Source organism: Hyla sarda, chromosome 1 (assembly GCF_029499605.1).
Source record: "Hyla sarda isolate aHylSar1 chromosome 1, aHylSar1.hap1, whole genome shotgun sequence".
NCBI classification, from domain to species: Eukaryota; Metazoa; Chordata; class Amphibia; order Anura; family Hylidae; genus Hyla; species Hyla sarda.
Window position 1 is genome coordinate 386,029,328 of NC_079189.1, and position 13,536 is coordinate 386,042,863.

The 13,536-nt window shown below is 39.6% G+C and overlaps 1 protein-coding gene across 1 annotated transcript in view; it reads left to right on the top strand.

Moving 5' to 3' along the window:
* LRRC2 (leucine rich repeat containing 2) overlaps window positions 1-13,536 on the top strand; it is a 394,574-nt gene that overhangs the window by 275,478 nt on the left and 105,560 nt on the right. The window contains exon 5 of the mRNA XM_056552234.1: window positions 5,256-5,392. Coding sequence (XP_056408209.1) covers window positions 5,256-5,392 — 137 coding nt within the window. The remainder of the gene's footprint in view (window positions 1-5,255; window positions 5,393-13,536) is intronic.

Sequence of the window (13,536 nt, forward strand, 5' to 3'; positions counted from 1 at the left end):
AAACACTGATTGTAACATTAGGCTGTGTCCATACTTGCCTAGCACAAAAAGGTTCTCTATAGCTAGCATGTACTACAGATTTAGCTGAACTTGAAATCTTTAGAAAAACATTTGCAAAGATACATACTTTAAAATAACACGTATTTCAGTATTAGCCAATTGAACTGTCATTTTTAAGACATTGTTTAATAAAACATATTAAAAACATATAAGCACATAGATGCCTTCAAGTATAATTTTTTACAAAGGATGACATGTACCTAGTAGAAGACTTTATTTATGTACAACACAAATAGAGAAACATAGCCGCACATCCACCGTATGTAATTTGATCTACTTGCTTCTCAGCATAATTTAAAAAACTAACAGGTTGCAAGTATACATTTTGATCAAAAAGTACAAGCACACTCACCACATCAAGGCCACCTAGTCAGAGTGGGTCCCTAACCTAACACTGACGTAGCGTCGGGAGGCGACCACCGCCTCCAAGACACCATGCCCACAGGAGGAACGAACCAATGGCCAGGCAGCCCCACTGATGCCCGACCAAGCCCATGGCTTTGGGCCACACCACCCTAAAGACAAAGCATCACAGAAACAATGGCTGCCACAAAACACCACACCAGTGTGAACACTTACCATGTGCTCCCTACCAGAGGGCTAAGAGAATGTAAGGAGGAAACCCTTATGCAGTCTTCTGCTAATTAAAAACGCCTGGGCCGAATGGGTGGTGTGGAGTGCTGGCCATGGAAGAAGGGAGAGACTACAAATGTACAACACAAATAGAGAAACATAGCCGCACATCCACCAATTGTATTTTCATCTACTTGCTTCTCAGCATAATTTAAAAAACTAACAGGTTGTTAGTATACATTTTTGATCAAAAAGAAAAAGCCCACTCGCCACGTCAAGGTCACCTAGTCTGAGTGGGTCCCTGACCTAACACTGGCGTAGCACCGGGCGGCGACCACTGCCTCCGAGACACCATGCCCACAGGGGGAACGACTCAATGGTCAGGCAGTCATACTGCGAGCCGCACCACCCCACAGACCAAGCTTTATTTATGTACACTGAATATCAACTAGGTTGGCCATATTATTTTGGCACTATGCGAAGCAGCACATTACACTGCTGTTTCACTAGTATGTGTATTAAATAGTAGATTTGATTGAACGTGTTCCTGTGATCTTGGTTAGTCTCCACTCACACCGCATTGATGGAACTTCCATGCTGTTCTTACTTTCTTCAACACTGTGGGAAGCTAGAGCACACTAACTACAACACCAAAAATATAAAATCTTGTAGCTCATTTTCATCCAGAGGAAATATTTTACAAAGAAATATAACTGGCTATTTAGTGAGAGAATTAAGGGTAGGTATAATGAGCAGATTCCAGAGATTATTTTCGCATTGAGAAGAAAATTATGCTGGCATGAAAGAAAAATGAGAGCTGTGTAATCATTATAACGATAGTTGTCTATTTTTAGCCTTTTTTTTTTTCATTCTCATTTTTTTGTATAAATTTGAAATCTGAAATAAATGCATGCTATAGCACTGTAGACAACAGCCCAAACCCTACTTTATGATAATAAAGACAGCAGTGCAATTTTCTTTTAAAGTAACTTCCTGAGCCAAAGCAAAATACCATTAGCAGACCCTGCAGCGGTAAATAAAAACGGTCTAATCCTTAGACAGCGTAAAACGTACACTTAGACTGTCTAAGGCTATGTTCACACAGTGTAAAATGAATAGCAAAACACGTCCATAGGAATTAAATATGTCCGTATTTTTAATCTGATTATGTACACATTAAAAGTCTATGGAAAAGTGGCTGTGAGTGCACACACTGAATAAAAGGCACTATTAGTCCCTATAATGCTTTCAATTCGAGTCATTAGCTCTGCAGTTGGTTTGGGACTTGTGGCATTATATGGACACAGAAATGCATTTGTATTATGTTCTTCTTAAATTAAACTTAAAGCATACTTGTCATGTCACCGATCAAAATAGGTCATGCAAATGCTTTACATGTTTTTATGTGTCTAGCTTCTCTATTTAACTCACAAGTCTCTTTGTTCTGCTGCTCACTCATTCTGGCCTCCACTGCTCAGGAAGGAGCATGTCCCAGACAAGCACTGAGCCTGCCCTCACTTACTATGCATTCACTTCCTCCTTGAGTCTGCTGTGCTGTTCTGGGTGCCTTAAAGGGGTACTCTGCCCCTAGAAACATGTCTGATCATGGGGGGGTCTTACCGCTGGGACTCCCCAGGATCGCCAGGCCAGCACTGCGGCATTCCGTGTTCGTAATGTCACACCACGCCCCCTTCATTCATATGGGAGGGGGCATGACAGCTAGTACACAGCTGTCATGCCTCCTTTTTTAGACATGAATGGAGTGTTCAGAACGCTGCAGTGCCAGCCTAAAGATCGTGGAGCTTTCAGTGTCTGGACCCCCCGCAATCAGACATGTTATCCCCCTATCCTTTGGATAGGGGATAACATGTCTAGGGGTGGAGTACCCCTTTAATCCAAACACTGAATGCTGCTCTGTAACCCCCTCCTTTCTGTTTTCCGATAGGAGTCTGAGACAGTACAGGAGTGAGCACAGTGGAGTAATAGTCCCCCTCACTTCCTGGACTTTTCCCAGTATGTGCTTCTGCTGGGACAAAGATGATGCTGCAGCCATACAGAATTATGTTCTGGATGGTATGGGGAACCCTAGTGGTCTTTTTTTTTTATAAACCTCGATTTCTTTAAAAAGGAGATCAACATTTGTTATAAGGTATATTAGAATGGTAAATGTTTTGCCAAGATGTACAACATCTAAAAAGTTCTGACAGTGTCTGTTTAACCAAACTATCAAAGTAATCCAGAACTCTTTTAGCACATTTCTTAGGAATAGGTAAAAGTCTAAATCTATAACACAAAATATATATATTTCTCACTCAGCAGATGAAGTCTAATAATAGATTCCTATAAATCAAAGAGAACGGACAGCTCACAACAAAAATTATACGAGGTTAACTGGGTACACCTGTATCCTCAGGTGAATAGGCAATGGAAAATTGAATACTAGAGTTCCCAGTCCTCAACTACCTCAGCCAAAAGTTGTAAAATGGATAGTTGGAAAAAAATATATAAATTTTATTATAAATAAAATTAATAACTCATACAAAGAAAATCTCTCACAGGGCCCATGTGATATAATATCAAATGTACATAGTATTAGATGCAGGATTCCATACTGGTCATACTATCTATATTCCATACTGGCTGACTGCTATTATATTGAACATCCTGCCACTCTGAATAGCTTGCCGCCTCAACAACTTAACTGTTCTAGCCACGCTCATCTGTGTACCCTGCCAGGTACTATTTTTCACACTATTGCGTACTTCCATCTGTGTACCCTGCCAGGTACGATTCCACATACCACTGTGTGCCTCCAGCGCTTCAAAACCATCAGCACTTCGCAGCAGAGTTAGAACAGCTGACTGAGTTACGTCTGACTGAGTTACGTCAGCTGTGCCCGCTTTGAAGCACCGTGACAGGATATTGTTATAGCGTAGACTTATTGATATCTACTGTATATTGGCAACTCCTGCATGCATTAACGGAGCTTTCACAAAGAGCGGTGTTCGGTGAACATACAAGGAGCGATAAGCAGTACATGGTTCCACTAGTTAATCAGATACCGTACTATTGAATACGAACTGCTACTGAATGTGAACTATTGCAGCTATATATATATATATATATATATATATATATATATATATATATACACACACATATATATATATATATATATATATATATATATATATATATTCAGGAGTGTCCTTCCATGCACATTGGACATTTCTTTATATCTTACAGGTCTCCACTTTTATATAAATTGTCTATCTAATACTATGTACATTTGATATTATATCACATGGGCCCTGTGAGAGATTTTAATTATATGAGTTACTAATTTTATTTATAATAAAATTTATATATATATTTTTCCAACTATCCATTGCACAACATTTTTGGCTGAGGTACTTGAGGACTGGGAACTCATGGATCCCTGTCTGAAGCTATAAAAAAGGCAGTTCTACTTCAATTGCAATTATATTATGTACTTGGCGTATCAACAGGTCAGTTGGCTCAATGGATTGGTTATGTCTCATTATATCATCTAAAGACCTTCTAGTCCCCATCAGATGTTCTGTGTACAGTGTATTCAGTGTCAGTAGACAATTGGCATAGAAGCTGTATAAATTCATATCAACTGTGCTCCCGGTAGTGGCTGCCAGCAGCCAATGTATTTTTTTCTCTGTATTGTGTGAAAGGTGGCAGGGATTTAGGGCTGGATAACATACAGTTATTTATGTATTTATTGCAGTTGTCTGGAATAAACATACTGAAAAAATATGATGTTCAATTTAGTTCAGAGCTATATTTCTTAAGCACCTGTTCCAATTTTCAGCAAATGAGTCAGAAAAATTGGCAAACCTTCAAAGTAGTGCCAGGGGTGACTGTTGTTGGCTTCAAAAAACCTTTAAAGGTGTATTGGGAGGAGAAAAAGTTATACTTTTCCTGGCTCCCAATATTTAACTTTTGCCTCAGTCATGTATTTAATGTATCAAAGTCAACAGGGTGGAGCAGATAACACATGCTGATCATCACATATGGGCAATAATACGTCTGCATGCAGTGACCAATGGTTGCACAATGTTGCCAATATTATGGTGATAATCAAAAAGTGGTTACCAACCCACCCCCAACCTCAACCTCTGTCTTAAAAGTTATAATTCCAATATGGGACTGGGGCAGAAGTCGAGAATCCTTAGTGAAGATCTCCTGTAAATGATGTGACAGCATTGTAAGCCGTATATAGTACTGTTAACAGTTATACTAAATCAAATATTTCCAATTCATAAAATACTTTTCATAAATAAGTCTATCCTACTTTTTACTAATTCAGCCCTGTTGTTTGCAGCATTCTCTGTAAGTATAAATACATGCACTGGGGTTACAGATGCAAAAAATAAATGTATTCAAAGATTTTGCATAGGGTTATAATTTTGAACACTGCGCCTATTTGTATTACTTATTTATTTTGCTTTTATATGTTCCTTTTCTAGTTCTGCCTATGTTGTTGGGGTGGCAGCAATCAATCAAATCTTGGATTGTCATTTTAAAACATGGGATCACTGTCCTCATGCAGCTGGTGGCAGCAAGTGATTTATATTTGTTCTGTTTGACAGGATGCCTGAGAAATTTGAGAGAACTCAATGTTAGTTTCAATAATCTAAAAAACATACCACCTGAGCTGGGAGATTGTGAAAACCTTGAGAAATTGGATGTTTCTGGAAATTTAGAACTCACAGAATTGCCTTTTGAGGTAGGATATCTGTTTCTTTAAGTTAAGATGAATATTGTCAATAAATCTCAATAATAGAACATTTTGACATTAAAGTGACAATAATACTGTCTTTTACTGACCTTTTTAATATTTCATTATCTATGCAATTACTACATAAAATCTGGATATATTGTATCCATTTTATACAATTTGAATGAGTGAGCTGTATACATTCTGGGGGACATTTAAAGGAGTACTCCGATGCACCACAAAAAAAAAGAAATGCCACAATGTAGCCCATTAACTGTAGCCCATTAACTTACCTGTCCAACGACCCCTCAGTCTTGTTAGACGTCCAGCCGTTCTCCTGTTACGGCCGCCCGAAGTTCCTAGCCCGCGCTGGGAAAAACTACATCTCCCAGCATGCCCGCTCCTGACATCCGGCCAGCTCCTGCCCTCCCCCGGATTGAGTGACAGCGCTTAGGTGGTTGTTTGCTGAGCCTATGGAAGCTCAGCTCAGCACATAAATGAATAAATTAAGTTGGGGAGTAGCCGACTCCGGGCTGGGAGGCCGGCACAGCCCGCAGTGACTCATGGGATCGATGAGTCACTGGGCGAAGATAGCGCAGGATCGTGAAAAAAAGGCAGTCGAGCGTCATCAAAGACACCAGCTTCCGGCCTGATGGAAAACCGAGGAGAAGTCCGGGAAGAAGCCGATATGGACAAGGTGAGTACATTACAATGTAATATAACTTTTATTCATGCTTCTTTTCACAGGGCAAACTGCCCAAATTCATATGATATTTGCACAAAGTTGGGTGACATTTGTCAGTCTGCACTGCTTACGCCAAAGAGGTAGGAAGGAGGGCCTAGCTGCAGGGAAAGCAGAGCCTTAGCACATTACTTTTAGCACAATTTGGGCCTGCGCGAATATGTACATTGTTGCAGAAATCTGCAAGTAAATTTCGCAGCTATTCTGACCCATGTGGATTCACACAAAATGGGGTGGACAATTTTATCCCCTCCAAGTCCAAGCCACAGCATGACAGCAGCAGCTACATTAAAAGTATATATTTTTTTACTTTTACTCACTGAAGTTCTGCCCCCTCAACACTACCACCCCGAGGCACAGGTCCATAAGTACCCAGGGACATGCACCGACATTCTGGATGACAAGGGCTCCAGTATAAATTAGGGCACTTCAATGTGTGTAGTGTGCCTGTACTGTGTAATCATTGTGTGTAGTATGCCTGAACATCACTGTGTGCTTTATCCATTTACTGTGACATCACTGTGTATTATCCCTGTACTGTGACATTACTGTGCATATCATCCCTCTACTGTGACATCACTGTGTGTATTTTCCCTGTACTGTGACATCACTGTGTGCTTTATTCATGTACTGTGACATCATTGTCTATTATCCCTGTACTGGGACATCACTGTGAGTATTATCCTGTACTGTGACATGACTGTGAGTATTATCCCTCTACTGTGACATTACTGTCTGCATTATCTCTGTACTATTCAAACAATGAACCGGGGGGAGGGGGGGGAGGGGGTTCTCACTGAATCAAATAAAGAAAACAAGGGGTGCAATTCAGTGAAATACACAATATTAACAAGAACAGCTACCACTGAAAATGAAATGCACACCACTATAGTATCTGTTATATAATGACTTTATTAATGTATACAAAACAATGAATCAAGTTAAGATTTAAAAACATTTAAAAGGCTCCCTAAAGGGGTGTCGCTTGCGACGGAACGCGTGGGGTTTTCTGACCCCGTCCTCTATTCAGTATTGTGTCGCTGGCCTCTGTGGATTATATTCGGGAATTGTGGTACTGTATAAGATAGTATAGCCCTAGTGCAGTATATTGACCCATTGTTATTATTTGAGATAAGGTATTGTTGTTCCTGTTTACTGCTATATGTTGAGATCAGACATTGTTAATATAATACTGCTGTTTATTGGTTAGAGATGTGTATTGCAGTACCATAGTGGCACTGTTCTTGCTTATACATGTACATTGTGTCACAGTTACATAGAGCCGACACTGAATAACATTATTAATTGTTAAAAGGACGGGGTCTTTCACTCAGAGCAGGGGGTCATGGCCCTGCCCTGAGGCTGTGTTGTGGCTCTTTTGGGAGCCTTTTAAATGGTTTTAAATCTTAACTTGATTAATTGTTTTGTATACATTAATAAAGTCATTATATAACAGATACTATAGTGGTGTGCATTTCATTTTCAGTGGTAACTGTTCTTGTTAATATTATCCCTGTACTATGACATCACTGTGCATATTATCCCTGTACTGTTACATCACTGTGCCCATTATCCCTGTCCTATGACATCACTGTGTTTATTATCCCTGTACTGTGACATTGCTGTGCACATTATCCCTGTAATGTTACATCACTGTGCCCATTATCCCTGTCCTATGACATCACTGTGTTTATTATCCCTGTACTGTGACATTGCTGTGCATATTATCCCTGTAATGTTACATCACTGTGCCCATTATCCCTGTCCTATGACATCACTGTGTTTATTATCCCTGTACTGTGACATTGCTGTGCATATTATCCCTGTAATGTTACATCACTGTGCCCATTATCCCTGTCCTATGACATCACTGTGTTTATTATCCCTGTACTGTGACATTGCTGTGCATATTATTCCTGTGTATTACCCTTGCACTGTGACATCACTGTGTGCACTATCCCTGCACTGTGATGACACTATGCATATTAATCCTGCTCTGTGACATCCCTGTGCATATTAACCCTGTACTGTACAGGGATAATGTGCACAGAGATGTAACAGTACAGGGTTAATACACACAGCAATGTCACAGTATATGTATGTATAAAGAAAAAGAAAACAAAGGTAAAGCATCACATAGGGTAATATAGTCATAGAAAATTAGGACAGCCAGTCAGCAGTGCAACCGCTCACCTGGGTGGGTTGTGGTGTAGCCCCAACTCCATGCAGAGGCAATCAATTCCTCTTTGGGGAGAATATGACAATCAATGCAAGCGTAGATATTCAATGCAGCACTAAGACACAGTATACCAGACCCCTCACCAATGTACTAGCTAGAGGGAAGTTCAAATATAGATAGAAAAAAAAAAAGAAAAATTCCATTTGTCTCAAGGAGTGCAAAAATCACACTACAGGAAACCCAGGGGTCAGCGTTAAAAATTCACACATTTATTTAGCCCATATAAACACGCTTCCTGAGAAAATCCTCCTCCCTCACATAACAAGCAAGGAATGAGCTAACAGAGTATACACACACTTATATACATATAACGTCCAATACTAAACACCCATCATATTTCACTATTGCTGTAATAGGCGTTCTTAGCATAATAGTAATGAGAATTGACAGGTATAGTATTAATAACTTAAAATGAACTTCATAACTCACCAAGGTAGATGATAAGTGATGTGGCTCCCATGTGTCTCGCAGCCAGAGCGTGCATGTGCGTCTCACAGCCGGAGCATGCTGCAGACTCCTGGACTGGGAAACCGGAAATGACATAGTGCTCAATTCAGAGAAGCATCATGTCCTATGTGCCATGAAACGCACAAGCACAATGTGGACCGCAAGCTTCAGGGTCCGGGATGTTCTTAGTATACTTGGCTTGCCATAGTGGACATTAAAAATAAATATAGACAAAGTGGATAAAGAGTAATATTCAGGAGGCCTAACCAACACAATGGCCACCTATTATGCTGACCCTTAGTGTCAGAGAGTGTGAATAAATGTATTAAATATAAATATAAACAAACAAGATGATATGGATTACATTAGAATAAAATCAAATGATCTAAAATGTAATAATAAATAATCATACAATGACATATAGACATAATTAAAAAATAATCTCTATAGTCTCATTCAGACCCCTTGGAGATAATGGAGGGTATTCATCAATAGTCGCTATAGTCCGTTGCTTTTAACCCGTCTTTTTCCTGCTATGGATCTTGCTGTTGTCCATCAAGTTCACAATTTGTAGCACATCCTTTCATAACTTTTGGTGCACGTACAAATACAAGGAAATTATATCGAGTTTTACCTGAGGACTGCTGCCATTTACCTCAGACGAACGGACAACACCACATACTCTCCAGTAAGTGTTTGGAAGTGCTTTTAAGTAATGGATTTCGAGTTCTGATCTGCTTCCTTTTGTGTATAAGTAATTGTAATGTATGTACTGTGGACAATTCTTCTGGAGGCAGGACAGCCCATGCTTACAGTTGTGGCTCTGACACAACAGCATGATAGTATGTCTGGGGCTGGGCAGTGGAGATGCTCTGATTTAATGTTGTGGTGTCATTTATCAGATGAAGAATGTTCAGGTGAGGAAAGTCCTCACATTCCAAAGAAAATTGGTCAGTCACCCATGTCATCAGGTCAAATAATTAAATCTCAATTTCTAATATAAATGGAGATTTAATTACTTTATATATTTTAAAAAAGTTTTATATTACAGTGGTCCCTCAACATATGATATTAATTGGTTCCAGGAGAACCATCATATGTTGAAACCATCATATGTCGAGTACATATGTCTATGTAAAAATGGTAATTGGTTCTGGGGCCTTGGAACCATTGTATGTTGAATACATATCTCTATGGGAAACTGCCAATTGGTTCTGGGATGACCATTGTATGTGGAGTGTATGGGGAGTGTTTAACAAACCAGGGGGCCTCCAGCTGTTGCACAACTACAACTCCCAGCATGCATGTACAGCCATTGACTGTCTGGGCATGCTGGGAGTTACAGTTTTGCAACAGCTGGAGGCACACTGATAGGGAAACATTGATGTATGGGGTGAATTGTGTGTATATGTATTGTATGTGATGTGTGACATCACATACAGTACTGTACAGTTCTTTAAATACCTTCAGGGGAGACAGAATGTCCTCCATTACGATCCTGCCGACTACAGCTCTATAGGAAAGGAAGGGGAGCAGCTCATTGGATGCCTGCAGCAAGATGCTGCAGGCTATTGGCTATGGCTGCACTGGGGGGGCGGGGCATACACTGACCTCACAGTGGAAGCCTGCGTGAGTTAGCAGGACAGCATGTGAGTAACAGGAGGCAGAACGGGGCACACAGGGACATTAAACAACTGTCTGTCATTTGCTGAAGTTGTCAGCGCTGTCAGATAGCTGTTTGTACGATGGCCCCGACACACAGCAGCATCATATGTCGAGGCTGCCTTCAACATACGATGGGCTCTGAGAGGCCATCATATGTTGAAATGAGCATATGTCGGGGCCATCATAAGTCGGGGAATCAGTGTATTAATTATTTATTAATATATATTTTAATATTTCAATGTAATTTTTTTGAATAAATATATATATATAGCTAAGATAAACGAGGACCGCAGAACTCCAAAAATGAGGTGAAAAAGGTTTATTGACCTGATGTTCTTTGACGTCAGGTCAATAAACCTTTTTCACGTCATTCTTGGAGTGCTGCGGTCCTCGTTTATCTTGGCTGGATCTCTGCAGGACCCCTAATCCGGGACCTTTACACCGCCTGCACCCGCTATTGCATCAATGAGAGGTTGTGCTGCTCTCTTTACTATTTTGGCTATATATATATATATATATATATATATATATATATATATATACACTCACCAATGTATCATTTGAAAAATTTATGGATATTTTGCATGATCAGCTTGTTGGAGGAGGTTAAGTTTTGCATAGGTATTATAAAATTTACTTGGTGGTGTGCAATGTCATTTCTGTGTGCTACTTTTTAATTGGTGGTGAATTGTGACTTTTGACGGGTTATTGCGCCCAAATTTGTCCTGTATACTCTTATATGAAGGCTTGAAAGTAGTAACAAAACTGACACTAAAATTATTTAGAATGGAGTCCTCACCGGCTTTGGGTTGTATGCACTCATTTTGTGACATCATTCCAGCTCTAATTCGTGCAGCCATTATAAGGTTAGAGGGGTGCCCCTTATCCTTAAAACATTTAGCTTGCTTTGTTTTACGTAATCAAAGCTTTAAAGTACAATTTCTCATAAGCATGCAAAATTGACCAAAATGGACATTCTTTCTCCAGGTTTTTGATGGGCACTTTTAAAATTAAGAAGACTATTGCAATCAACAGATTTAAAATATGTCCGGGTAATAATCTAACTTCCCCGAGTTCCTAAAATCAAATCAAGATATTCAATTTCCTCATTAGGTAACTGACAAATTCATGGAACCATTAAATTTCGCCATCCCATATAATAAGTAAATCGTCGATATACCTGCGATAGAATTTAATAGAGGATGACCAAGGAGGACACTTATACATAAACTGTTTCTCAAATTTCCCCATGTAGAGGTTAGCGTATGAAGGCACGAAATGCATGCCAAAAGGGTGGAGTCAAATTTAAAAATATTATATGTTAAAATAAATTCAATGCCCCACAAGAGGAAATGTTTCTGAGCTTAGAACACAGGTAATACACAATGATCTCACAGTACAGGGATAATACACAGTAATGTCACAGTATAGGGATAACGTACAATGTCACAGTACAGGTATTATAGATACATTGATGTCATAGTACAAGGTTAATATGCACAATGATGTCACAGTGAAGTATGTAGTATGTCACTGTGCACAAGGGGGCTTGCATGGAGGGGAAAGGGGGGGGGAGTAGTAGGGCATGGCAAGGGCACAGTATGTACATTTTGATAACCTTACCTGAAAGCTTTCCGCTAATCTTTCCTCTCTACTGGCGAACATGGTTGCACAATGAAGGCTAGAAAAGGAACCAAGAAAATGGTGGCCAGAGGTCTCTCTCTTACTCTCCCTCATGCCATGGGAGGGCCAATCTTCTTGTGCAGGCTGTCTATGAAGGCTATACAAGAAGATTGCCAATTGTACTGATCAACACATTTTGGTCACATCATATGTCAGTAGAAATTAATAGAAAGCAGTAAAAAAAAAATGTACCAATAAAAACTACAGATCTTTTCCTCTTATAGTTTTCTTTTCAGCTTCCCCACTAATATTATTTTATTGCTACAGCATATATTTTATAGTAAAATAAAAGGTGTCATAAAGCCCAATTGGTCCTGCAAAAAAACAACAAGCCAAATATGGGTCTGTGGATGGAAAAATAGAGTTATGGCTCTTAGAAGGCGAGGAGGAAAAAAGAAAATACAAAAAATGAACATGCCTGTGTCCTTCAGATACAGACCTCACATCAATTCAAAAGGCCCCCCTCTCCACACACTGCTCTCCTATATATTCCCATACCCTCTATATACAGCTCCCTGTGGCACCCTATCTCACATATACTGCTCCCTATCGCTCATATATAATGCTCCCTATATACCCTATATATAGCTCCCTATCTCACATATACTGCTCTCTTTTGCTCCCTATATACTGCTCTCTATGAGCCTCCCCACCCTCACCGACGTTAGTTTGCATACATTTCCCCTCTCCCCTCATACATTCCCTATTACCTCCTCCTCCCCTGTACACTTATACAAGACATGATAAGGTCATCAAAGTTCCTAAAAGGTCCCATAACAGTGTTAGTGCTGCTCTATGGGCTGTGTGCAGCCCAAACAGCTATAGAACAGTATTCACATCACTGCTATCTGCCACATGTGTGCTAAATTATGCGAAAATCACAGAAAATGCTATAAATATGCCTGTAAATACTGTGTCAATGGGCAAGGGCTCAAGGCCCCTTCAATGTCTTTGTGTGCACATCCCTGCGAGTACCTAATGGTAAATATAGCACTGGTATCTGAACAGACGCAGAGCTTTACATAAGACTGATGTATGAAAATGGTGCAATTAGTAAATCTTCCCCTCTGTGTTTATCTACTGAGCTTTTTCGTTGACTGATACAATATATTACCGATAAGTACTACTTTATTCTATTGGTGCTTTCCAAATGTAATATTTTCCATTCAGCTGTCTTAAACTGACCAGACTTTCCCCTGCTCTACATTTACTGTATATGCATAAGTGCATTATTTCCTTATTATGAACAGCAGACATTTTTTACATTAGTCTGTAACCATGTAAGAACTGTAGACATTATACAGACACATACATTTTTATACAAGCCTATTTCAATTTTAAAAAGTTAAAAAGTTGTAACAATGCTGGATGTGGATC